The following is a 27,066-nucleotide window of genomic DNA, read 5'->3' as shown; positions in this document are numbered from 1 at the left end:
GATCTTGTTATTGAAAAAGTCAGAATTTTCTTTTGTCCTCGAACCTGCGGGGTCTACTGGGTGCAAACATAAATTTCTAAACATCAATTGAAACTTATCCCAGGAAGCCTAACAATTAAAGCTGTTGTTTATTCAAATAGCCTTAATTGTAGAGGCGATAAACAGATATGAGTAATAATAATACATAGCCGTTGGCACTGCGGACAGTGAAAACAACAATGTGAAATCAACTGTGAAAACAACAAAGTGAAATCAACTGTGAAATCAACTACATGTTTCAAAAGTCCCTAAAGAGTAAATTGCTATTCCATATTCTATAGCATTACATAATATTAATAATAATACTACTTGATATTTATATAGCGCACATATCCACCATAAAGTTGCTCACGGCGCTTCGGTGTTTCACCGGTGTCAGGGGCCAGAGTGACCGGGTGACGTTCTGTGTCCTAAGACACAGAACGCCGAAAATTGGTTGGAGATACACGTCCGTCTTCGGCGATATGTGTCTTGGTTCGGACGCATATCGCCGCGTATATCAAGGCGAAATCAGTCCAATGGCGAAATGCGTTCTACAACTTAAAAATCGACTTAAAGTGTGCATATCTCCAGTCTCTCTCTCACACAAACCCTGGTCTTCCTCCAGTTTCATCTATCTTTTCATTCATCCCTCTCGGGCTCTCCCTTCTCTATTTTTATGTAAGTATACCATTACTTTTCTCTCTTTCTTTTTATCTTCTCTCTCTCTCTCTCTCTCTCTCTCGTTCTCACTGCCGACTCTATTTTGTTCACCTTTTATCTTTCCTCTCGTATCAGTGCTCACAACTGTTTACCCCCACCACTTTTGCTTTCCTTGTTCCACTCTCTATTTACCGCCTCCCCCCCTCCCCCCTCTCTCTCTCTCTCTCTCTTTCTCTCCCTTTACATGTATAATTATATAGCGTGCATAATTTTCGCTTTTCTTAATGTTCCAAGATGCACGAATTCATTATTTATTATGTTCTATATAATATATTCATATTTAAAGTATCATACAATTCTTTTGTGTAATGTTGTTTTCCATAGTACTGATTATCACTAATACTTCATGTATACTTGTGAAGAGTTTTGTGGAGACTGACTTCCCCTATAATGAAAAGGGTGGCAAGTTTCGGGGGGGGGGGGGGGGGTAATTGTCATCGGGGTGGTTGTCCTTCGTGGTTCTCCTCACCTTTTAACTTTCCTCTCGTATACGGTACTCAACCCCCCCCCCCCCTCTCTCTCTCTCAATGAATATTTAAAAATAGAATACCAAATTTGCATGAATTATAATTCAGTAGAGTAGCAAATTTTTAGCGCTATTATTTAAATGCAAGTGATTATCCAGTAAAACTTTTGCGTTGAATGGACCTTCCGTGGCCTAGATGTTACGCCCCCCCCCCCCCCCGCCCCCGGCCCGGCCAGGTCAAACTTGCTCTCAGAAAGCCCAGTCATTATATTATACTTCAAGTTAGATGATACAATTGTTTTGAAGACACGTAGCATGCACAAAAAGACAAGACCCATATAGTGAAGACAACATGAAGACAACGCAAGATGCGGTCCTTTTCCTCTTTAGTTACCTCACGACCATCACTATTGCATTTATGTTTTCGAATATAATATATAATAGCTTAATCCCGTCGCTGCCTATTCGAAAATTGCCCGCCTTTCGTCTTAATGATCTTTTCTGGTTTAATGAGGAGAAAGTGTCAGGGTAAACCCCACCGATCAAGTACTGCCTGACAGCATCCATGATGATCTAACACATGGTTAACATTCACTAGCTAGCTGCTTTGGCCCTGGCCTGGACGCGTTCGCATAGGAAGCCAGCGCATGCGCACGTGGAATCCGGTAGGGTGGTTAATAGGGTGATACTAATTATACAAATCAATCTGTCATCAACTCATCGTCATTTCAATCGGTAAAGACAGCGTGTTACTAATAGAACTTTGGAGTTGACGTAAAGGTTGGAATCTCAGTTTATTTAGTTTTTTCCTTTATAAATAGTGAAGCAAAGCAATAATAGTCCAATTGTTTGTGACCTCTTTGCAAGCTTTCGCAGCTTGTTATGTATGAAAATGAGTTCATACTGGAATCTGGGCTCGCCGTGGTACAAAAAAATAAGAGGCGGCCTGGACGCGCATATTTTTTTTTACACAACTGTTTGGCTATTTTTGCGAAAAAAAAATTCCTAGAAGTGCTCTGGTGAAAGAGTCATCAACGCACACCGCTTACAATCACCAGCAGCAATATGGTACACGTGTATAAAGCACGTACACCCAGGGAATTGAAGATAATAGAAAAGGGAAAACAAAGAAATACATAAGGAGAGTGGAGAGGACCCCCCCCCCCCTCCACTCAGTGTTATTTAGGGTACGCATATGCGTGTTCCCTCCTTTTGAAAGCACCCCCTAAGTCCGGTGTGTAAAGTCAATTTTGTGTATGTACGAGCCGGACTTTGATGCGTGAAAAGTACCCCTTTACCGGACATTTTGGTAACACGCATGTGGTCATTCCGACCCCGGAGTGGGGGGGGGGGGGGGGCGGGGGAGAGGATATGAAGCAGGAAAAACAGGGAAATCCATAAAGAAAGAGAATAGGATATAGATCAAAGGAAAAACAAAGAAATACACGACGACAGAAAAGAGGATATATTTAAGCTAGCTGGCTGGCTCTCCAATCAATTAGGGCTTCTACAATCTTAATCAGGGGCGGCGATTTCTTTTCATGACCAGGGGGAGGGGGGGGGGAACGGACGAAATGCGAGGGACGAGGGAACATAGTGAGCAAGAGGGGCCAGTGGCGTAATGAGCAGAAACGTTTGGGTGTGTGTGTGTGGGGGGGGGGGGGCTCAAGTATTTACGATCAGGTAGAGCAAAGCGAGCGAAGCAAAAAGCTTAAATTGGCGTGGGGTCCAGGGGCAAAGTCATGGGCGGAGCCCCATGAAGCTCAGGAGTTCTTTAGGCATTTAATTACGGTCAGATGAGTATTTTGATAAGGTTTATTTGTGATACTGGCAGGTCAGAATCTCAGGGTTTTAAGGCATGAAATTACGATCAGACGGATGAGCATCTAGGGGCCGCCTTAGGGCCCTCGGAAGGGTCCAGGGGGGTAGAGCCCCGGGATTCCAGGGGAATATAATGCCATTTTAGCAGCATTTGTAAATTGCTGGTATCAAATTAGAAATAAACCATGTTTGATTTTATTGGGAGGGGTTACTGGTCCCCCCCCCCCCCCATCAGTACGCCAGTGAACGGGGAGGAGGTGACGGAAGTGACTACCCCCATAGAGCTATATGATAAGTCTTATTATATAGCTCTATGCTACCCCCTCACAGGTTTGTTGTATTACAAAATCACATTCTTTAGCAAAACTATAGTATAAAAATTACAAGCAATATACTTTTTTTCACACTTCAATTTTACTTTGTCGGTATCTAGTGTGCATTACGAAGGGTTGTAAATATATATTAGGTAAATGTTAGTAAGTAGGCAGGAAGGGACTTTTTAAAAGAGCAAGCTGAATATTCATTTTTGTACCACAGATCTTATTCTATAACTCCTAATCTTGTACACATACAATGTAAACTGTGTTTACGTGATACCAACAGAATACATATTTCTACAATATTTACTCGTACATTTTGAAAGATATTAGTAAACGTCCATTTTAGGCCACAGTCCATGGGCTAGTAGTATAGGATTTCATTCGAATTCATTTACTTTGCATTTAAGTTAGCTCAGATCAGCTTTGCCATGCCAATTATCATTCAATTTTCCCGATTTTGTATTTAATTTAGGATTTTGGTCGAAGGATTTCATAGATCTGTCATTCAATTTAGAAACTGCTCAACTAGCATTCAAATTAATCGTTACTTGTCGAGGCGTCATTTTTATCATTCAAATTAACACTTGTCATTCGTATTCGAATTATGTTTATTCAAGTTAGGAATGTTAGGGGGAAGAAATGCAACACACATTTACAGCTTTAAAAAAATGCAATTAAATGCATGATTTGCTATTGGGGTCTTTTCTGTTATTCAATTTATTAATTTTGAGGACAAAGCATAAGTTTTTAGTCAGACATTAGGAAAAGAAAGGGCGAAACAAGGGATATGGCATCTCTGAACGGACATGTTCATATACCACGAAAACACCTACCCCAGTCACAATATTGTACCCTTCCTCCATAATGAAATTGTGATAAATTTATGATGAAACACAAGACAAACAACTTCCTTACATGAAAATTTACACAAATATTGAGACCATCAAGTCCGTAAATGTACAGTAAGTCTTTTTTTAACAATCAAACTTAAAGGCTGATGAATATCTGATAAATCTAAAAGTATATAAAGAGAATGCAAGAAAATAAAATAGGATGAAATACACATGAAAAAACGATCTTGAAAGAAAAAGAATGAGCTATAAAAAGTGTTTAAACAACGAGAAATGTATATTGACCATTAATTTTAGTGCACAAAGTGCTAATTTGAATGCTACAAATGAATTAGAATGCTAAAAGTACACCGTCGCGATGTCAGAAAATCGTGTTGCGCTAAATCGAATGACCAAATAGCGAAAGAAGAAATGTATTTATTAATTGGAATGAAACATACATAGATTCTAACGAAAACTTCATAGATTTGAAATCTAGAAAAAGGAATATAAACCCGAGATATACCCGACAGCACTAAAACCGTCGAATTTGAACGCAAGACAAATGAATTTGAATGACAAACTCGCGAATTTGGCCGGGAAATCCTATAGTACCCAATTTTTCACATATCGGTCCCTTTCTGAATTGCCCACGCCCTCACCCCCCCCCCCCCCCCCCCAAGGAAAAAATATTTTCAAATTGTTACATGTATGCACAATATATATTGATGTGTCAACCTTCATAATGATTATTGACCTTCTTTAAATTTATATATGGAAGACTTTAGAAGACAACTGTTACAGTTCAACTATAGGGCATGCTTTAAAGCATCTTCTAATCTGTCCTGACTAATTATGTAAAACGTTGTTCACATTTTGTATTCTTTGTTGAAAAACTTGCTTGCTGGCAAAAGTGTATGCATGTTTAAATTGTTGTTTACATGTCTAGTCCGGTTAATAATAGCACGTAATGATGTTATTATTCGACACGTTATTCACATTATCCTATCGATTAAAGCGTAACGATTTGCTTTAGTATCATATAACAAATATAACAAGTGACAAGTATGGTCTTCCTGAAAATTACATTACTATGTATATTCATCGTTATGGAAAATGTTGTATAATATACAACAATGGGCAAATATTGTTGTTTCCAGACCGATGATTTAAGTGAGAAGAACTTCATTTAATATTGAAGCTGTTGCCGTTTGTATATACATGAACTTGAAATAATAAGTAGCCTTGAAAGTGTCGCAATATATCATGTGTGATTGAGCTTGAAGTTTAATGGTGTAGATTTGTTTGAGACTATATAGCCTTTACTGAGATATATCTCCAATCAAATCAAATTTAGTGATGTTATCGAACAACTTAAACAATATCAATCTTCTATTCTCCTAAATAAATCTAAGATACTTGAAAATTGCATTACAATGTAACAATGGGCAAATAATTGTTTCCAGACCAATGATTTAAGTGAGAAGAACTTACATTTTATATTGAAACTGTTGCCGTTTGTATATACATGAACTCGAAATAATAAGTAGCTTCGAAAGTGTCGCATTATCATGTGTGAGTGAGCTTGAAGTTTAATGGTGCAGATTTGTTTGAGAGTATAATAGCCTTTAGTGAGATATATCTCCAATCAAATCGAATTGAGTGATGTTATCGAACAACTTAACACTATCAATCTTCTATTCTCCTAAATAAACCTGGGAAACGTGAAAATTGCATTACAATGTAAATTCATCGTTAGTGGAAATGTAATACAATATGCAACAATGGGCAAATAATTGTTTCCAGACCAATGATTTAAGTGGGAAGAACTTACATTTTATATTGAAACTGTTGCCGTTTGTATATACATGAAATTGAAATAATAAGTAGCCTTGAAAGTGTCGCAATATATCATGTGTGAGTGAGCTTGAATGTGTAGATTTGTTTGAGACTATATTGCCTTTGCTGCTTGGGGTCCAGGGGAAAAGCCCCAAAGGGGGTCAAGGGGTGGACCCCCTGAAGCTCAGGGGTTTTAGGCGTTTATTTGTGACACTGTCAGGTCGTTAATTGACGTGGGGTCAAGGGGCCCCCTAAAGCTCAGGTGTTTTACGCATTAAATTACGGTCAAATGAGCATATAGGGGCCCTCCTTATGGCCCTTAGTGGGGTCCAAGGGCAGAGCCCCTGGAAGCTCGGGGATTTTAGGCATTTAATTACCGTCAGATAAGCATCCAGGGGCCCGCCTTATAGGGTCCATTGTAGGACCCAAGGGGTGAATCCCCCGCAAGCTCAGGGATTTTAGGTATTTAATTACGGTCAGACGAGCATATATTGCGACACTTTTTCAAAAAAGTGAGGGGTGGGGGGGGGGGGGGGCTCGAGCCTCCCGATCCGCGGGCCTTGACACGTAGGCTTCTAAATAAGCATATTTTTGGCTCACTGTAAATTTGGGAATTTTCCATAAACGAATACGACAGTATAATTTACAAAAAAGTGAGAAATACGTTTGAATCTTCTTCTTTTTTTTTTTTTTTTTTTTTTTTTTTTTGGGGGGGGGGGGGGCAACTGCCCCAAGCCCCCATCAGTACGAGAGGGGCGAAGGTGACGGCACTGACTACCCCCTCACAGGTTTTGTTGTATTAAAAAACTACTTTCCTTAGCAAAACTATATTATAAAACCAATCAATATACCTCTTTTACTTTGCTGGTAACTTGTAGGTAGTCCGAAGGGTTGTAAATATCAGTTTAGGATTTCTATTTCCCACTCTAGACCTCTGTCATATACATGTATATTGATATCGCTATGGGAGTTGAAATGGCAAATATCAGCCTGGTAGCGGGTATTTTACCTGACTGCTAAGAAAGCATAAATGCTTGTTTTGTTAGTAAGTAACCAGACGGCCGACGGCTTTAGGTCCTCTCCGAGGGGCCTGGTAATGAAGAATAATGCCTTCCAAAAGGGCACTAGCGCCTTGACTTGGTTTCGAACCCGGGTCACCGGATTACAAGACCACTGCTCTACCGATGTTAAATTATCAGCCTGGCAAATATATACACTTAATATCTTGTATTACTCCTTACTGAAAAGAGCAAGCGGAATATTCATTTTTGTAGCACACTAGCACTGATCTATTTCTATAACTCTTAATCTTGTAAATATACAGTGTAAACTGTGCTTACGTGATACCAATGGAATATAGATTTTCTACAATATTTACTTGTATGTTTAGGGATATTAAGGGATGCTATAGCGAACGAGCGAGAATATTTTTTTTTCATTTTTATTAGTCTAAACGCTGTACTCTTGGGCCCTCCAGAGCTTATAAGTGTGCTGCAGTCTTTAGTCAGTGTTTGCTATTAATTTTTTGTACTTTTTCGGATTTCCGGGGGGACGTGTCCCCCGTCCCCCTGGGATCGCCGCCCCTGCCGACAATTAATAAGAGGACACTTTTCTTCTTTTTTTTGTTGGGTCTCGAAATTTGAAAATTTGACATTTTGCTCCCTTGGGGGGGAAGGGGGGGGGGGGGTAAGGTCACCTTTTATAGGTCAGCCATGGGAATATTTTTTTTTTTATAAAAAAAAATTAAAAAAAATGAAATAAAGGGGGGGGGTTAGGGGGGTTATGGGGGGTTTACACACAGAAAATCACCAAAAAGATTACGGGCCGGAATTTGTTGCGTGAAAAGTACCTCTTTATCTGAAATTTTGGGAACACAAATTCGGTCCCTCCGGGAGGGGGGGGGGGGGCTTTGTTCTTTATCTTTTCTCTTCTCTTTTCCTTTCTCTTCTTTTTTCCTTTCTCTTCTCCTTTCTTTTCTCTTCTCCTTTCTTTTCCTCCTCTTCTCCTTTCTCTTTTTCTCTTTTTTCTTCCTCTTTTTTTTCTTCCTTTTGCGCCGCCAATAGGGGGGGCCGCGGCCGTTTCGGCCCCCCCTGGATCCGCCACTGCAGTTGCTTTAAACTTTTTCACAACTATTGTTTAAAATTACTTTCAAATCTGTCGTTCAAAACAATTGTTTTAAACACTAAACATATGTGTTTAGACATATTCGGTTGTTTAAAGCTGTTGTTTGAAACAAGTTGCCAAAACATGGTTGTTGAAATCATATATGGGATCATAAAAGACATTATGTGACTCTTTCTCAGCCACAATACCATGGGATGTTGATTGTTCAAGGGGGAGGGGGTGGACTCGAGTCGATGTGTATGCCTTCGCATTTCCAAAAGAATAAGGACGTGCTTCCGGTGCCTTTTGGTGGTCGGATCGAGGCATAGAAAGTTACATAGAAGTCAGCTCTCATGGGGAATTCGACACCGTTCGGGTGTTTACCCAAATAACAGGTGTTGTCAATCACCAGGGTTAGCCTTGAGTTTTATGACCATTGTAATGCTTTGCTTTTCCTTCGCCCGAATAATCTCCGAGCATGCTCCGAGAGACTAGGGGGTAATTCTTGACTGGCCAACGGGTTTGCTGTGTGCAGATTGTGCTCCCATTAATGGTATTTCAACAAGTCTGGTGTCAGCGAATTATAGCCTTCTGCACATAGAAACTGACTACCCACTCCCTTTAAAGATACTATGTCCCATTTGCAGGCCCAAAAAATGAAAAAGTTAAATTCCAACTGCATTTGAAAGATAATACTAATTTAGGACTTCCCTAAAAAAGGTGGGGCTTGAAAATCTCTTCAAGTGGGAAAATAACGACTATTACTTGTCAAATCGACTTTAGGGCTATAGAGCCCAAAAGTAATAGTCTTGATTTTCAAGACAATTGTACCGAATGGTTATACGTTTTATGCTGCGCAAAGATTCAATCAGTTTAATCTTGGCCATCACAAGAAGTGGGTTATTGATGTAGACAAATGCTCATGTACCCTTTACAACTCTTTTCATGTATGTTATTACCAAAGAAGAAAAAAAAGCCCGTCAGATACTCAATAGTGTCTGGCAGTGAAGTCTAGCAAGTAAACGGGTTTCCTTGCATAATTTAAAAATAAGGGCACTGCTAACGTTTAAATTTCACAGATAGGACATACATGACATATTCATAATTCCTGCAATTTTTTCTACAGCATTTGAAGTTGTCTGCAAAAGGGACATAGTACCTTTAACAAATCTGGAAAGTGTCTGAGAAAAAAATGACAGTAAAACATGTCACACTGAACAATAATAATTTCTTATAATCAAGACAACAGCAATTTTTTTTATTTTAATTCCTTCACATGTGTGAGTCAATTTAATTGATTTATACATAAAGATGTATACATCACAATGCGTATCACCGGACAGAAATCAGACTAAACAGGTATTCCATTCCATTCGTCATATTAAAAAAAACATGTATACAATACATACAAAGTATAAAACATTTGGAATAAATAAATACATTTAGAAGGGTAACATTACATATAATAATAAAAATACAATAACATTAACAAGGAAATAAATTCAGAAATCAAATTTTTATCGAATAAGGGGTCAACAAAAAAGGCACATTAAGAGAACTTACATTTTATATTTAAACTGTTGCCGTTTGTATATACATGAACTTGAAAGTGTCGCAATATGTCATGTGTGAGTGAGCTTGAAGTTAATGATGTAGGTTTGTTTGAGACTATAATAGCCTTTACACTGTTTCATTAATGGGTCATTGCATCGGGTTGGGTCTTTTCAGCATTTTCACGTGTTTGAATGTTTAGAAGCTATTTACTCAAATTTAAATGAATTTTTAGAAAAAATAAAAGTATGTTATATTGAAGAGTAATGGAGTACATAATAAATAAACATGAAAACAGAAACTTGTTCTTTATATTTTTTTTTTGATGAGAGTTTTACTACCGATGTCTCAGCGATTTTGAGGTTGAAAGTTGTGACATGAAAACATGTCATTTTCATGAATTTATTTCTGGACAAAATGCATCATAATGCAATGTTTCCTACTTAAAACATGTCACCTTTAATACCCCTACTATGTTTGAGAAGCTCAAGTGAAATGTGCAAAAAATCGGCAAGATATTTCATATTGAAAAAACACAATACCGACGTTACCAACAATGTCCTAGGCACTTTTTTCGTAACGGCGGTAATTCTAGCATATTACACAAAATTAGCAAGATATTTTCTCAGAAAGTTTCATCTTATTAGGAAGGTACAACCCCTCATAAACATATGTAGAAAGAATGACGAATAAATCGGTCGGTAAATATCAGAAAACAATTAATTTACCGCGAAAATCGGGCGCGATGTACTTCGTAATTTGATAACGTCGGTGTGAAAATACGGTGTTTGAGATATAAACCAGCCCGCTACCTTCAGTTTTCGGTGTTAAAATGACCTGCAAGTTATTCACGAATGCACAGAACATGTTTTTTGCCGGACTGCGACGACCTACCCCTACAGTGCAACCACAAACGTGAAAATGTCCTTGTAACGTCGAGCAGCCATTTTCGCCCGTCAGCGCACAAATTGGTACGTAATGTGTTTTTTAAGTTATTTTTATGGCCCCAATTATTATCATGGACAATGAAATTCCATGTTTTAAAAATGCAATTCCGTTTTAAATTGTGTTATTTTTAACTTTAAACGGCTTTCAACCATCACATGTGAGTGAATATTTTACTGTTGTCCCACATAATGATAAATGTGTTATAACAAAACGTGCAAAATCAATGCCGGACTTTGTCCCTTAAAAAGCTAGTTTCTTAAACAGAAATTGAATTTTGTTATAAGAATCCCGTAAATAATGATATTCATGATGTTCCTACACCTCAGATTTTTCTGACAAGTGTTAAATTAATTAATATTATTTATATGGTGCCATCAATTGTCATTGAAAAATGATGGCTAAGCCTAACGAAAAACACAAGTTATATTGAACATTGTTTCCTTCAAGTTAGGAAGTTCAATCTGAGAACCGAAATACCAACATTTTGGGAAAAAAAGGGGGTTGGGGGTTGGGGTTGAGATAGAGAAGAATGGGCTAAAGGGGGAGGGCACCCTCCCCCCCCCCTCCGATTCAATTAAAATTGGATACATAATAATAATGTAATGAGCCCTTTTTTTTTTAATATATATATATTTTTTTATTATTTTTTTTAAAAATAAATTAAATAATCATTGATGTGGCTCCCCCTTCCCCCTCATCCAAAGGTTGAAGTGAGGGATAAGGGGCTTCAACACCTTCCCTCCCCCTCCAAATAATGATAAATAACAAATATAATTTTTTAACAAAAATTTATAATTCAACACAAATATTAAACTTAAAAGAAAAATCAAAATGAACAACCAATAATACCTACTTCTATTTGGGCATGCAACGAGTCAAAAGTGAGGATGGTGCCTCCCTATCCATCTTGCAATCCTCTGTCTAGTTGTTCCATCCTTAATTCTTACAATTTGATTTTACAACATATCTAGATATAAGTACTTGATAATTGCAAAGAGAGATCAAGAAAGCAGGCAAAATGACCAGTCATCGAAACCTTCCTGGAAAACAAAGATCTTTCCAATCTAATCACTATTTTGAAGAAGATATAAAGTTGATCATTGATATCTATCAATATACCTCTTGTATGAATACTGTTTTTTAATTTACTGATCAAGGGATAAAATATATTTCAGATGACATTTGATGTAGTCTGTCATTTTTCAATGAGTATAAGAGGATAGTTACTCTAATATCATACGGATGTTACTCGGACATGATGTCCGTGTAACATTGGTAACTGGAGGTGTTGAGGTGAATATAGACCATAAATCTTGCAGGTTTCCTTTCAATTGTGTTATCATCTCATTAAATATGTTTCATGCATCAATTAATTGGCACATTTCTTGGAATGTAGCCAAGATTTTCTATGCAAGAGAAAAGATTACCCTTTAGAAAAAAAAACATGATCTGAAAATTGCTAGTTCCTCATTTGTTTCATGTTTATAAATTGATATCATGTTGCTGTGTTCAAGTTTTAAGTATTCTAAACTATTGCTCCGATCATCTAAATGTTTTCAACACACAAAAAAGTGGAGTACAGACTGTGACAATGTTTCAGATCAGAAAATAAATGAGCAAGTAAAAAAAGACGTCCTTGTAGCGTTGGTTTTTGGTGTGTCTGTTTTTTCATTTTAAATGAAAGTGTGCGAAGGAATACACACAATTCCAGTGGAATCTATTGAAGAATGGGTGTTAAAAACAGGATATAACAATAAAAAATTATTCACCAACTCTGAACTTACATTTTATATCTAAACTGTTGCCGTTTGTATATATATGAACTTGAAATAATAAGCAGCCTAGAAAGTGTCGCAAAATATCGTGTGTGAGTGAGCATGAAATTTAATGATGTAGGTTTTTATGAGACTATATAGCCTTTACACTGTTTCATTACTGAGATATATCTCCAATCAAATCAAACTGAATGATGTTATCGAACAACTTAACAACATCAATCTGGCTTAAAGTGACTCGATAACATTGATGAAGGTTGATGAAAAAACTGCGTAATTTTTGTATGAAATGTTACTTATTATATAAGTCCTACTGTACTAACTCTCTTACATGCAACACAAAACTGGAAAAAAAATCCACTGTGCGACACTCAGTAACAGTAATTCTCCCCAACCATTTTTGATTTTTCCAAACGTTTGCATTGCTTTGTGACAATTTTCATTCACCTCAAATGTAATTGTAATAATAGAGTTTGGAGAATGAGGAAATTTAGATATTAAGAAAAAATTATAACTTACCAAATATATCGATTAGTAGGCGGTTTCCCGGGTAAATTTGGATCGTCACGTATTAGTCAAAACTAACAAAACCGCAGCGACTCGGCTATTCATGGGATTCCCTTTGATGATATTCACGTTAAACAAATTCTTTATGCAGATGACATGTCGTTGTTTGTTCAAGATATTGAATCTTTTAATAGACTAAACTCATTTTTTACTAGATTTGCAGATATGTCTGGATTGAAGATGAATAGAGACAAAACCTTTGTATTATTGTTAGGTCCTAACGCGGATAAAGATGTAATAGTTCCATTTGGTAAGATAGTAAACATTGTAAAGATATTAGGTATACAGTTTACGTTAGACGTGGAAAGCCAGGAAAAAATCAATTACACAGAAATCTTACTTAAAATTAAAAAGCTGCTTATGTGGTGGAAACAAAGAGATTTGACTTTGATGGGGAAAATTCAACTAATTAAGACTTTTGTTCTATCAAAATTAGTATATGTTTCATCACTCACACCTGTACCGCTGTGGGCATTCCGTGAAGTTGAAGTGTTAATATTTGATTTTTTATGGAATGGAAAAGATAAAATTAAACGGAGTACTATGTTTTTAGATTACGATAAGGGAGGTCTTAAATTGACAATTATTTATTCGAACACAAAGAATCATGTGGATGAAAAGACTTATAACAGGAGATTCAAATATGATTTGGAAACGTTATTTTAAATACTGACTAGAAAAAATGGCGGCCTCTTGATTTTGTTCAGTAATGTATCGCCAGATTTACTTGCACTGTCATTACCAGATTTTTACCGTAGCATGCTGGAGGCTTGGCTGGGGACAAAAGCCTTTTTGATTAAGAACGAAATTTCAAAAAGAAATCAAATTATTTACAATAATAGATGTATCCGCATTCAGGGGCAAATATATTTCCATGAAGACTTATTTCTGAAAAATGTTTTTAAAATACATCATATTGTTGATAAGAAAGGTGAATTGAAATCTATCACAGAATTTAAGAAAATGGGTTTGAACAACATTGAAATAAATATAATAAAACAGTTATATGAAGGCATTCCATTCTCATGGAAAACTCTTTTGAATATATATGAACATCCTTGTGAGGATACCGAATTAAGTTTAGAATTCATTATTAACGGAAAACCTCACTCTTTGCAAGGCATAACACCAAAATATATCTATAGTACATTGTTAAAAATGAGAACGGAAAAATCTTATGCTACATGCAACTTAGAACGTACATACAATATGGTCGAAAATGACACGAGAAAATTTTTCTTAAGACCCCGAAAATCCACTCTAGACAGAAAGCTGAGGGAATTTCAACATAAAATGTTATATAATTTAATTTATACAAATAAGCATCTATACACTTTCAAACATGCAGTGAGCAATCTTTGCTCCTTTTGCAATAAACACGAAGAAACCTATGAGCATCTGTTTTTTACCTGTGAAAAGGTAGCAAATATTTGGAAGGATTGCGGTGACCTTTTTGCTTAATCAGCGTTAAAAAATCTACACTGGCAAGAAATTCATATCGGGCTAAAAAGATCCAATGCGGGAGAAGAACAACTGTTAAATCACATTATTCTTTTAACAAAACATATGATTTTCAAATATAATTCAACTAAAAATAGACCCCCAATTCCTCAAGAAATTAAAAAAAGAATTATAGAAAATAGGCAAGAAGAAAAGGAATTAGCGGGGGAGAGAGGCACTTTAACACTTCACTTCAGAAAATGGGACAACTTCCACAATTAAGGACGGCGAGGCAAATACTTCTTTCTCAGACTCAGACTTTTTTTTTTTAATATATAATTTGGCCTTAAGGAAAAGGAAGAGACAGGATTTCCAACAAATATGTAGATGCGAATGCTCGGAAAGGGAGGGGGGATTTGTTGAGCTTTGGAATGAAGGGGGGAGGGGGATATGTAAATTTGTATGTGTGTCTGAGTATGTGAGCGTGTGTGGTGTGTCTGTCTGTAGGTAACTCTTTGATTTATAATATTCGTTCAGTATAATTAATTTGAAAATATTATGTACTGTGTATTAAACTATCTCATATATGTTTTAAGAGATGTACAATTTTCTTTATATTTTGATATGATATGTAAATCAATGAAGCTGTATGTTTGTTTGTTATATATTTTGTACTGAATGAATACAATAAAACAATGCTACAAAACAAAAAAAACATATTATTTCACATGATTGGTAATAAGAGCTTCAATTTCATTTTGTTGAGAGGGGGCGTTTCCAAAACTGGTCTATACCTTTAACATCAAATGCAGGTCTTTGAACTGTATACACAGTTTGGAGAACAAACTGGGGAGGGGGGGGGGGGGTCTACATATAATGTGCATTTCAGGTGAGGAAAGACGAGAAAATAACAAACATCACACCACGGTATCAATAGGCGATTAAAATTTCAAAACTTCATAACTTGTAGGCCCGGATTAAAGTTTTACTTTTACGACGCACGTATGCGACGTAAAGAATAATGCATATTCAGATATCCACTAAACTTGGAGCCTATGTATGCTACCCAATTGGTGTAAAAAAAAATCTTTAGTAGAAAGATACTAACCATTGTGTTATTTGACGCTGGAAATTTGGAATTGAATCAGGGCGTTGAACGATTAATACACGTTTAGCTGACCAAAGGTGCGAGGCAGTTTTCACTCTCCGTGGGTGAGTAAAAAAAATAATCAAAATCATTAGTTATAGCAGTGAGTATACGGACAGCCATAGGGTTTGTACACGAATTTGTTTGTACTTATACTATTCTAATTGACTCGTGTTTAAGAGTTTTGACAGTTTATTTTGAAAATAGACATTCGAAGAAAAAAAAATATTATTATTATTTTTTTTATTTTTTTTTAAACCCGTGTGTCTATGCCATTTAGAATTTATGAACTTTACTTTAAATTTCTCGTTATGGATTTCGACCAAAAAGTGACTTACAACACGTGATTCTTTGTGAATTTTGACATTTTGAATTTTACTTCAAGATTTTTAGGAATTTTTGACGTTTTGAAAATTGGATAGGTATTTTCTTTTTGGAACTGACTTTTAACATGTGTGTCGATGGAATTTTGACTCTTTGACTTTCTTTGTATATTTTGTGTTTGACCTTCTGAGGATTGTTTACAACGCCGTTGTAGGTTAGATCAACTAATAAAGGAACGCGTATTTACCCATACTGTGACAAGGAAGCGTATTGTAACATATGTATGTAACATATTTTGTGTGTGTGTGTGTAAAAGCCCATAGGCTATTTAAACGTACATGTTAGGCTGCTGGACTCTGCCGATAGGGAGCGTTCTCAAATGAGACTAAACGGAGCTATATGAAATTTGTCTTTCTTTGTTGGACCCGTACAGACAGGTGTGCACGTTTAAACTCAGAAAGGTCGATTGATGTACAACAATTTGAAAAAGAGTAAATTTGGAATCTATATTATTAGGGTTTTCTACAAAGTGTTCATTGTCAAGGTGATGTCAAGTCTTAGTTGTCACTTCCATTTGCACCCTTCGTCTCTTCTTCATTATCTTTGTCATTCTCATCCCGATACTGGAATAAGCCCTTCGAATCGTGTACCGTGTCTTGCTAGGACTCTTTGCACGGCTTTCCGAAGATTCGTGCTATTTTCTACTTTTTTTCGTAAGATCAGACAAGATTTCATGATTGATGTTAGCTCCTCCAAGGTACACGTTCTGCTGCAAGAATTTGGAGTAAAGATCGAAAAAGCTGCGTTTGATAGCCCATATAACTTTCACGTGAGCCTTTTCTTTTGCTTCTTCTTCGTCCATTCCCTCGGAGATGTATTTTTGATATTTTTCGTCCCTGAGGTCTTCGTTGGATGTCATGGCCTGTTCTAAACATTCTTGATAAAAAAGGTTGTCCTCAAGTTCTTTAATGTTAGGTGTCTCTGCATGACTTTGACGATTCATCCTCTCCTTCACTTTGGGAACCACTTGTTTCAACATCATTGCTAGATTCTACAACTCTTTGCCTTTTAGAGGGTGGTTCGGAGAAATCGTCTTCACTAGCTTCTTCACCAGCGTTGGAATCTTCAGTCTCGTATACATGCTCTTTCATATGAGGATGTACATATGGATATATGTGCGATTATAGGTCCTATTACATAGTGAACAAGGGTAACGGTTGGACATATCGACATTATTCATGTTGTCTCGTTGATAATTAACTCGGAACTGATACAAAGGAAATCGAATCTTTATAATTATATAGTTGTCATTTTGTCGTAACGACGTAGATTAACGCCGTAACAACGTAGTTTAACGCCGTAAATCCGCAGTTTAACGCCGTAACGCCGCATCGTTATATTCTCATTGCCGTTGACGGATCATTCAGAATTTGCTGGTCCATCTCAGCTTTATGATCAATCACCATCTTTTCTAGAACATTCACTCTATTGCTCATATGACACAGGTTCTTTTTTGTTTGCATCTCACCTGTATACCCTTTTATTTTTCGCCTCTGTAAAGGAAAAAGAAAAGTTGGAGAATAATTATTAACAGAGATTTTACGGTATTACATGTGAGCAGATATGTCTTTATTCCTGTTGCTTCAAAGCAAATGTGACTTACTTCTTCTTCATTTTCCATTCTTTCCTTCAGCATGATCAGGTAGTTTAACCGTGCATTTAACCTATCGAGTTGACTTTTTTTTAATGGCACAAATTATTTGTACCTTAGAGATTCCCAAATATTGTCATACATCCTTTTTTTGTACCACAAGTTAATTGTCCATAGTTCGTGTTATTACCATAAAGTCATTATTTTGAAGATGGAAAAGTTCCCTAAATGCTTACGTGATACCAATGGAATACAGATTTTCTACAATAATAGGCCTACTTGTATGTTTTGAAAGATATTAAGCGAGTGATGCTAGCGACCGAGCGAGAATATTTTTTTTTTGCATTTTTATTAGTCTAAACGCTGTACTCTTGGGCCCTCTGGAGCTTTTAAGTGTGTTTCAGTCTTTAGTCAGTATTTGCTATATATATTTCTTTTTTGGCGCTTTTTCGAATTTCCAGGGGGAGGGGGGACAATCCCCTCCTAAAAAATTGAGGGGGGAACGTGTACTCCCGCCCCTCGGGATCGCCGTCCATGCCTACAATTATGGAGCTAATCGCGGCCGCTGCATAGCTACACGCCCGAGTATGTGCAGCTCCAGCAATCCAAAAAATACCACGAATAGTAATGTTAGACTCTGTCTCCAGTCATTCGCACCGTATGTTTGACTGAACTTGCTAAACAGTCGTGTAAAACAAAATATGCACGTGCCGCCCTAGCCTCAAAGAGTATGTGCAGCTCCAGCAATCCAAAAAATACCACGAATAGTAATGTTAGACTCTGTCTCCAGTCATTCGCACCGTATGTTTGACTGAACTTGCTAAACAGTCGTGTAAAACAAAATATGCACGTGCCGCCCTAGCCTAAAAGATGAGTTCTAGCCATGCGATTGCATTTTGAAAGAAACGGTTTGGAATCGATCAGAAATAGTTCATCATGTATCTTTTAAGTATTGGTGTGTACTGCAATGTTCTAGAAACATCAACATGATACGAACTTTGGCACAGTCTTGGTAAAATAACGAGCACTGCATATACACGTGTATACGGGACTACACAAACATATGGCATAAAAATATGGTCGTCAGTTTTCAGCTTTTACATGTCATATTTAGAATAGGAAGGCATTTGAAGATTCATGCTTTTCAAGGAACATTTCTTTATCTGATGTTCTTCTACACTTGCATCGAATAACAATAAAAACGCTCACTAATTATTTGTCACGTCTCTCCATGCAAAATTCAGCCGTCTCATTTAAGATACTATATCCCTTTTGCAGCCAACATCAAATTCTGTAGAACTTTGAATGAATTATGAATATGTCATGTATGTCCTGTGGAATGTAAAATGAAATGTAAACATTAGCAGTGTATTAATCAAATTATGCCAGGAAAGATGTTTACGTGCTAGACTTCACTGTCAGACACTATTGAGTGACTAGTCGGCTTTTTCCTTCTTTGGTAATAACATACATAAAATGAGCTGTATAGAGGGTACATGAGCATTTGTCTACATCAATAACCCTCTTCTTATAATGTCCAAAATAAAACTAATTGAATCTTTGCGCATCAAAGTCTGAAAATCAGACCATTACTTACTGACTAGGTAGCACTTAAGTCGATTCGACCACTAATAGTCGTTATTTTCCCACTTTTTCAAGCCCCCTTTTTTGAGGGAAGTTCTAAATTAGTATTATCTTTCGAATGCCGTTGAAATTTAACCTTTTCATTTTTTTGGCCAGCAAATGGGACATAGTACATTTAAGGGCTAGTTGATGAGATAGGATTTACCTTATCTTATACAGAAATCTGGTATAGAAACCCATGTAAATTCCATGTAGATTGTCTCCCGCGGCATTTTCCTGACGGTTGACAAAAATTAACATGGACTTTATGTCCGGTTCATATGATAACAACAGTTCATTTGTTGTATTTTTTGCAGATATTCTATGCCACGTACAATGGCATATAATAAATATATGTCGGTCCTTATTCGCTTTCTGGTGGCGATATTCTTCACAATTTCTGTTGGGATTCTCCAGCAATCTGAGCAGTGGTTACCACGCCCGGGCTTTAAACCTCCTCCAAAACATAAGGTACGTGTATGAATGGTAATATCATGAGAAAAGAATCCGTGCCCGGGTAAATATACGTGTATAGAATGGTAATATTATGAGAAATGAAAATAAAGCAAAACATAATAATCATAATAATATGTGTTTTTATACAACTTACTCCCAGATCCTAATCAAGTGATTGGTCATGCGCGGTCACGTGTGATTCAATTACTGAGCCTATTGCACTTTTTTCATGAAAAGGAGTGCAATATTTTCTTGTACTATTGAACTCGTTTTCAGAGCGCGCATTAGTGCGCGTAGAGGTTAGAGCGCTGAATACTGCGTGTGCATGGGCCTATTCTTGCGCAGCACTGTGCGTAAATTGGTGTAGAGGTGAGTGCTCTTGCTATATCTATACTTATGTGTGCGCACTCAATTGAGACTTATTAAAACTTGAGATTTATTTGTCAGCCATATACTGTCACGAAACAATCTTGAATTAATTCTTTTTACATGAAATAACAAGGATCTAGGAGTTTCGTTATATGAAATAAATGATGCATGTTTACATTCGTTTATTATACGATCTATCTGCCCTCGTTGGTGCTGTGTATATCTATCGCACTCAGCATAACGGCTTCGTGTGATAGATACACACAGCCTCAACTCGAGTGCGGATAGATCGTATAATGAACTCATGCGCATGCATCATTTGTATAATACATAATACGCGTAATACGATGTCTTAAAGGCCATCTGTACTAGTTTGACTATGAGGGATTAGACCACCCAGGAAGGTCACAGACAGGTGTCTACCTCATCAACTCAGCTCTCAATAAACATAAGAAAAAGAGGATCATGGGGACCAATGGTCACCGATTAGGCATTGTTTGTTATATAGAGGGCGCAAGTAGCTACAAGTAGTACAGTGGGGCCTTTAAAAGTTTTTTACGGATATATTACTACCCCAATTATCGTCGTCAGGCTCGCCCGCACACAATAATATGCGCATTCTCCATGCAGTGCAGTACAATGGAAAGCACTTTCCAGCCAGAAGACAATTTACAGACGCTCACAATGCTAACCAAGTTACACCAACTTTGGCTTGCTACCATTGAATGCCGAGAAGTAATGTAGATATTAAAGTACCGGCATATCGGGTATCGACGACCTCTACGACCATTGTATGTCCATTCAAGTGTATGAAATGGAAGCTCTTATTACCAATCACATGAAAGAATATGTTTTGACTAATACGTGATGATACAAATTTTGCCGGGAAACCGCCAACTAATTGATATATTGGTAAATTATCATATCGATCCGGCCTGGATAGATATCGCGTAGTCCCATGTACATCTTTCTGTGTACAGTTCTTGTAACTTTACCAAGACTGGGCCAAATTTATAATCGTTTTGATGATTACAGAACCTTGCAGTACACACCAATACTTATGCTAGATGAACAACATTTTCTGATCGATTCCACAACGATTCTTTCACAATGCAATCGCATGACCAGAACCTTTAACCACCTTAAACTATTGGACTACGATACCTCTATGAATGATAAAGAATAGAGATACGCAGCTTATCAAAGTTCCCCATCGTCCCCCTCCCTACCTCCACTCTTCTTGTTGGAATTGGAGGGCGTTGTAATTATGGCAAGCTTTGTTAAAGGTAAAGACCAGTTATGGTCAAGCGATTGCATTGTGAAAGAAACGTTGTGGAATCGATCAGAAAAGGTTGACCATCTAGCATCTAGCATCTGCAAGGTTCTGGAATCATCAAAATGATAAGAAATTTGGCCCATTCTTCGTAAAGTTACAAGCACTATACACAGAAAAATGTATATGGGACTACCCTATATCTCTCACAAACCATGAGAGAAAAAAAATTACCAAATATATGAATTAGTAGGTGGTTTCCCGGCAAATTTTGTATCATCATGTATTAGTCAAAACATATTCTTTCACATGATTGGTAATGAGAGCTTCCATTTTATTTTTTGAAATTGGGGCGTTTCCAATACTGGTCTTTACCTTTAAAGAGCTTTACCGTTTATCATTCTCTCATTTATATCTTTTGCAATTGTATATTTATTTTCCACGAGACTTAAACTGTAAATTGGCAAGCCATGAATTTGGAAAATGTCCGTCTTTGATGTTTAACATACATTGCAGCCGCAAGGATGAAGTATCTTAACATTTTTGTTAATTAAAGGAAATGTACACGTAAGTTAATAGTCAATTCATCTAATACTTAGAAAGGGTTATTTTGACGTTATGCCAGAATCCAATTCACCACCGTATCAAATAAATGAGCACGGTAATCTTGTTATCAGTCTTTCCAGTCCACTTCTCGTTTATCTCTGACCAAGGAGTTCAGCCCCGAGAATGATACACCATCAAACTCGTCATCTCAATCGATTGCGTTTACGAGCAACGTGTACTCTTCAGCAGATATCATAAGCCGGAAGGCATCATATCAAGTCAATGAAACCATACAGATCCGTATTACTGCAAGGGACATCCACAACGTCGTCAAGACTTGTGGAGGTGACTACTTCCGGGTCAAACTATACACTGAAGAAACACAGTCATCTTGGAGCATTGACGTCACAAAGGACCTAGGAAATGGTACCTACATTGCTAATGTGACTTTGCGATGGCCTGGGAAGGTTGCAGTGATTGTGACGTTGGTCCATCCAAGTGAAGCGGTTCGGGTCCTGCAGAGGATTCGAGTTGTTGAGCCTGGTAAATCAATCTTTACAGGACGTTACTTTAGGACATCTGACTCGGGGGTCAATGAATTTGAAGATGTGATGTGCCTTCCAAAAGCTATACAAAATGTGAGTATACATGAAATACATGGTTACTGGGATTTTAAAAGTATTTTTTAAAACTATTACATGGGTTTGGAATTTTACCGGGGATTTTAAAGGAATAGTTAAAGTTTATGAATGCAATTTCGACCAATCAGATGGCTAGATTTCTTAAGTAAGGTATATAATGAATTATATATTATGGTGGTGATATTAGCAACAGTGATAAAATGGACAATTGTGAATATCTTGTCTTGAATAGGGTTTTCTGTATAAAGTGGCCCTAAAGCCCATGCCTAATCTTCAACATTTCTTTGACAAATATAACAAAACCATGGGCTCACATAACAAATAAACAAATAATTTATGTATATATTGCTTTCCCGTCTCGCGTTTTTCCCCACCTAATCAGCACTCTCTCTGTAACTTCACGGATGGAAGAACAGGATATCCTTGGTTCTGTGTAGCGCCCTCTAATAAAAACTTGTCGTGTGATGACTGGAAGCTGTACACGTCAGATCACAAGTTATGCGAGAAGTACACAGTGGAGGCCATCAGCAAGGAAGAACAAAAAATATTCAAAGTGTAAGTAATTCAATATCAACTCTTTATGGTGCCTTTTGGGTTTATATCAAACGTACGACACCCTCGGTATGTATATAAAGTAGTCTTTTATTATATTAATATTTCGCATGTATCTTCTAGTTCTAGTTCACACGTTCTACTTATATACTTTTGTCTTCTTCTTTCATTATATCTTTTATATCTTTTCATCACCCACTGCTAGACTATTTGTGTGTGTGTGCGTGTGTGTGTGTGTGTGTGCGGGTGCGGGTAGAGTGGGGGTGTGTATTTAACAAAAAGTACATGTGGGTTTATGTTCATCTAGTAATGTTAGGCAAAAGGAAAGCCGGAATGGGGGAAAGAGCATTTGTATTAGCAGCTCCGGTTACCCTTTCTTCTTCAAACAGTTGATTCTCTTGAAACATTCAAGGCCCTACCTAAAACAACTGTATGGTTAATGGTTGCAATTAACTTCCTTCCTAGCATTCAACAAACATTTAGTTTATTGACTTTATATATATATATATATATATATATATATATATATATATATATATTGTTTGATTTACTTTGTAGCTTTTGAATTGAAAATATTTTTAGACACCTTGAGCAATTCCAGGGATGGATATGTGCGTCATGTTGGGACAGTATCCGATTTTGACGTGTTGAGTGCTCTAACAAGCCAGATCTTTCAGATATTCAATCTGCGCATGGGCAGATAAAGGTCATCTTTACTATATGTAGACCAATGAGCAAAGAATCTGAATTCATACAGCTATGAAATCGTGAAGAAATGTCATGTATGTTATATGAAATTATATACACAATCTCGTAATCTTCGCTCAACAACCGACACATGTAAACTTACCTTTCCCAAATCTAGACTTTCAGCAGCTGAAAAGGGTTTTCCAGTAGCAGCATCAAAGACATGGAACTATATCCCCCATAAGGGAAATCACCTTTCTTGCCACCATCAAAAGATCCCGCAGAATTTACCTTTTCCCCAGTGATCTATGTGATCTCTTTCCTGACAGACTGTACATTTTTGTCCTCGTTTCATATATTTGTATTTGTAAGCGCCATGGTTTTAGCGCTCCTAAATATTCTATATTATACTATTCTGAATGAAGATGACATGATTTTCTCCTCTTTTCTATAGCCATAAGCTGCCCATAGTCAACCACCCGCTTCCGGTAAATGTCATCGGTGATTTTAACAGTAAGTACGGACCCCAACAAATATAAAATCTCATCAGTTACCAATTAAATCTTAATTTATCTTATTTCATTTCTTTATTTTGAATCTGATTAGAACTTTTCATCTAAATTTCAATAAAACCCTTGTATTGTAATATATCACACACAAAGACTTGTTAAAAAATAGATTACATTCGAACTTAAATCAAGTCAAGATAACAACTGTATGAATAGTTGACATTGTCAGTAGATGACTAGAAACCTGTCTCAGGCACATGCTGTATTTAAAACAGTGGCCAGAAAAAGGTCCAATTCTGCATGCTGTGTTATAAACATTGATCACATGTGTTTCAATTTATCTATTTAGGCATGTCACAAAGTAGAAAAAGAAAGTATTATCCAAATCTATTCAAATTTATGTCAGAATTACCTAACGACAGGCTGTCATTGGTCATATTTGTATTTTTATTAGTCAGAAATTAGCATGATTTGTGGATGCTATGTTGGGAATACTTGGTTTTGTAACTAGGCATATGTATTAAATTACATTCCCAAAACGGACTATATACACTGTTTACAGGTAAAAGTCCACAGTTGCACTCAGATCATCGAAAGTGACAACCGAACCTTCCTTCTATATAGCTGATTCGCGGCTAAATATTTTCTCACGAATTTGGCAAAAAACACCTCCCCTTAAAATATCCTGGATACGCCCTTGTAAGTTCCACTCTTTAAAAGGCACCGATTCTACATCCTCCATTAAAGTTACCTTTCGATTATGTTTATATCAATGAAGGTCTAGTGCCATGTAGATCAATATCTATACCGGGACAAATTCCTCCTAAGGGTAATTTCCATGGCGGGTAATTGTCATTAGGTTAAGATCATGAGGGTAATTGCCCCCTGGTGATTGCCTTGGGATGGTTGTCCTCAGGGTAATTGTCCTGGGGTAATTATTCCCGGGACAATTGTCCGGGTGATAGTCCTAGATTGTAGTCGTCCCGGGGGGTAAAGTCCTGGGGTGATCGTCCTAGAGGTTATCGTCCAGGGGGTAACTGTCCTAGGGTTAATTTTCCTAGAGGTAATTGTCCAGGGATTATTGTCCTGGGGTTAATATCATAGAGAAATTTTCCCAGGTTTGATTGTCCTAGGGGGTAATTACTGAGGTTGTTTGTCCTTGGGTTAATTTTCCCGGGCTTATTATCCTACGGTTAATCGTCCGAGAGGGGGTCGGTCGGGGGTAATTGTCCTACAATTATTACCTTTTACCTTCAACATTGGTTGAAGACATTTTCAACTCATTTTCTTACTTTTGAAACTATACAGGCTGGAAAAAGAGCGTGTTTGCCTATCAGGATTCTCTACCTTCCTGCAGACCAGGACAACACTTACACAACCCTTCTCCTTCGGGCTTCTATAGCAAGAACATCTGGTTTTCAGATCAATGCAAACTCCGTCGATTTACCAAAACAGATGTCTTACAGTGCCTGCAGAACAGAGCAGTTCATATTTTCGGCGACTCAACTTCTAGACAATTATACCTCGAGTTCGCAAATAGGTACGAACCTGAGATAGTTGGGAATTCCCCGAAAGATATAAGTGAAAGTTTAGCTGGGCCTCTATATGCTAAGGGTGCTAAGTTTAACATCTCAATAGATTTCAAATTTCACGGCTTTCCTGTTCGTCCATCGGGCTTTATACGCAAGGAGACGATCAATTACATTGTCAATGAATTAGACGATCTCAAGGTAGACTCAAGATCAGTAATCCTTATTTGTGTTGGAACACACTACACGACATATCCATTAGAGATGTACGAAGAGAGAATGAGAGATATCAAAGCGGCTGTTCAGAGACTACGCAAGAGAAGTCCTCAAACACTGGTAGTCTTCAAGAGCGCAAACACCAGATCACATGCAAAGCTCCTTCATCAGTTACACAACAGTGAGTGGTATATTAGAACGTTGGACCTAGCGTTGAGGGAGGTGTTGAAGGATTCTCCAGAACTGGCTTTTATTGACGCGTGGGATATGACCATAGCTCAGAATTTTAAAGACAACGTTCATCCCAATGCTGTAACAATCACCAACCTTATGAATAACTTCCTATCTTACATTTGTCATGAAGCTCCAAAGCCGCAGTGAGGTTTTATTCAAGGAATGTGCCCATTTTCAAAGCGATTTGATTCATTCAACTTTATATCATTTCACATGTTGATTGTATAATTTTATTTGAATGCTAATTTTCTCATTCTGCATATTTCTTAGGCATCATTTACAAAGAAAAAAGATAAACAACGCTTTGTCTTTAAGAATGGTTAAACCTCCTTGTGTTGATTCTTTTAATTGTTCTGTAGTGAAGAAATGTATTCATGTCATATTTAAAGCGTTGTGCTATATTTGCAGCTCAAATACTGGGCAAAGGGGGTGTTTCACAAAGATTCTAAGTTGAAATTATCTTTAAGTTGGACTTAATAATTAACGAAAGCCGTTAGCATCTATGGAAATACTTTGTACAAGTTATTTTAAAAGACATAAAATGTTGATTAAAATCATTCATATTTTCTATTGTCAAGAAGATTTCATGTTCTTGATGTAGAATAATAAAAAGTCTATAGTACTTGAATTTTCGCTTTTTAATATATATTTTTTAAAGGCTACAAATGGCTCTCCATAATTTTTAAGTCCAACTTAGAGTTACGATTGACTCTAATAGGATCTTGTGAAACAACCCAAGGTGTTGTATCTGTCGAGATCTGTAAATTGCCAAGATGATTACCATTTATAAGAAGAGACCAAATAAAAAATGTTCAAATTATTGTCCCATTTCATTACTCCAACTCTTCTCAAAAATCTTTAAAACATGCATTTATACGAGATTACATATTTTGTATAAACGTTATATT

The 27,066-nt window shown here is 37.0% G+C and overlaps 1 protein-coding gene across 2 annotated transcripts; it reads left to right on the top strand.

Annotated features, from left to right (window-relative positions):
* The first annotated feature begins 19,348 nt into the window (after window positions 1–19,348).
* Window positions 19,349–26,667, top strand: LOC762511 (NXPE family member 3-like). Of its 2 annotated transcripts, none has more exons than XM_030977542.1 (5): window positions 19,349–19,617; window positions 21,922–22,428; window positions 22,814–22,986; window positions 24,125–24,183; window positions 25,488–26,667. In XM_030977542.1, exons 1-5 carry the CDS (start codon window positions 19,471–19,473, stop codon window positions 26,303–26,305), a joined length of 1,704 nt encoding a protein of 567 aa, XP_030833402.1. In that variant the 5' UTR covers window positions 19,349–19,470; the 3' UTR covers window positions 26,306–26,667. The 2 variants fall into 2 exon arrangements, with proteins under 2 accessions (XP_030833402.1, XP_030833403.1); XM_030977543.1 differs by having other exon boundaries at window positions 19,350–19,617; window positions 21,958–22,428.
* Window positions 26,668–27,066: the final 399 nt, after the last annotated feature.

Source organism: Strongylocentrotus purpuratus, unplaced genomic scaffold (genome assembly GCF_000002235.5).
Source record: "Strongylocentrotus purpuratus isolate Spur 01 unplaced genomic scaffold, Spur_5.0 spur5_scaffold_1, whole genome shotgun sequence".
Lineage (NCBI taxonomy): Eukaryota > Metazoa > Echinodermata > Echinoidea > Camarodonta > Strongylocentrotidae > Strongylocentrotus > Strongylocentrotus purpuratus.
The sequence above is the reverse complement of the archived record's forward strand: the minus strand, read 5'-3'. Positions and strand labels throughout refer to the sequence as shown.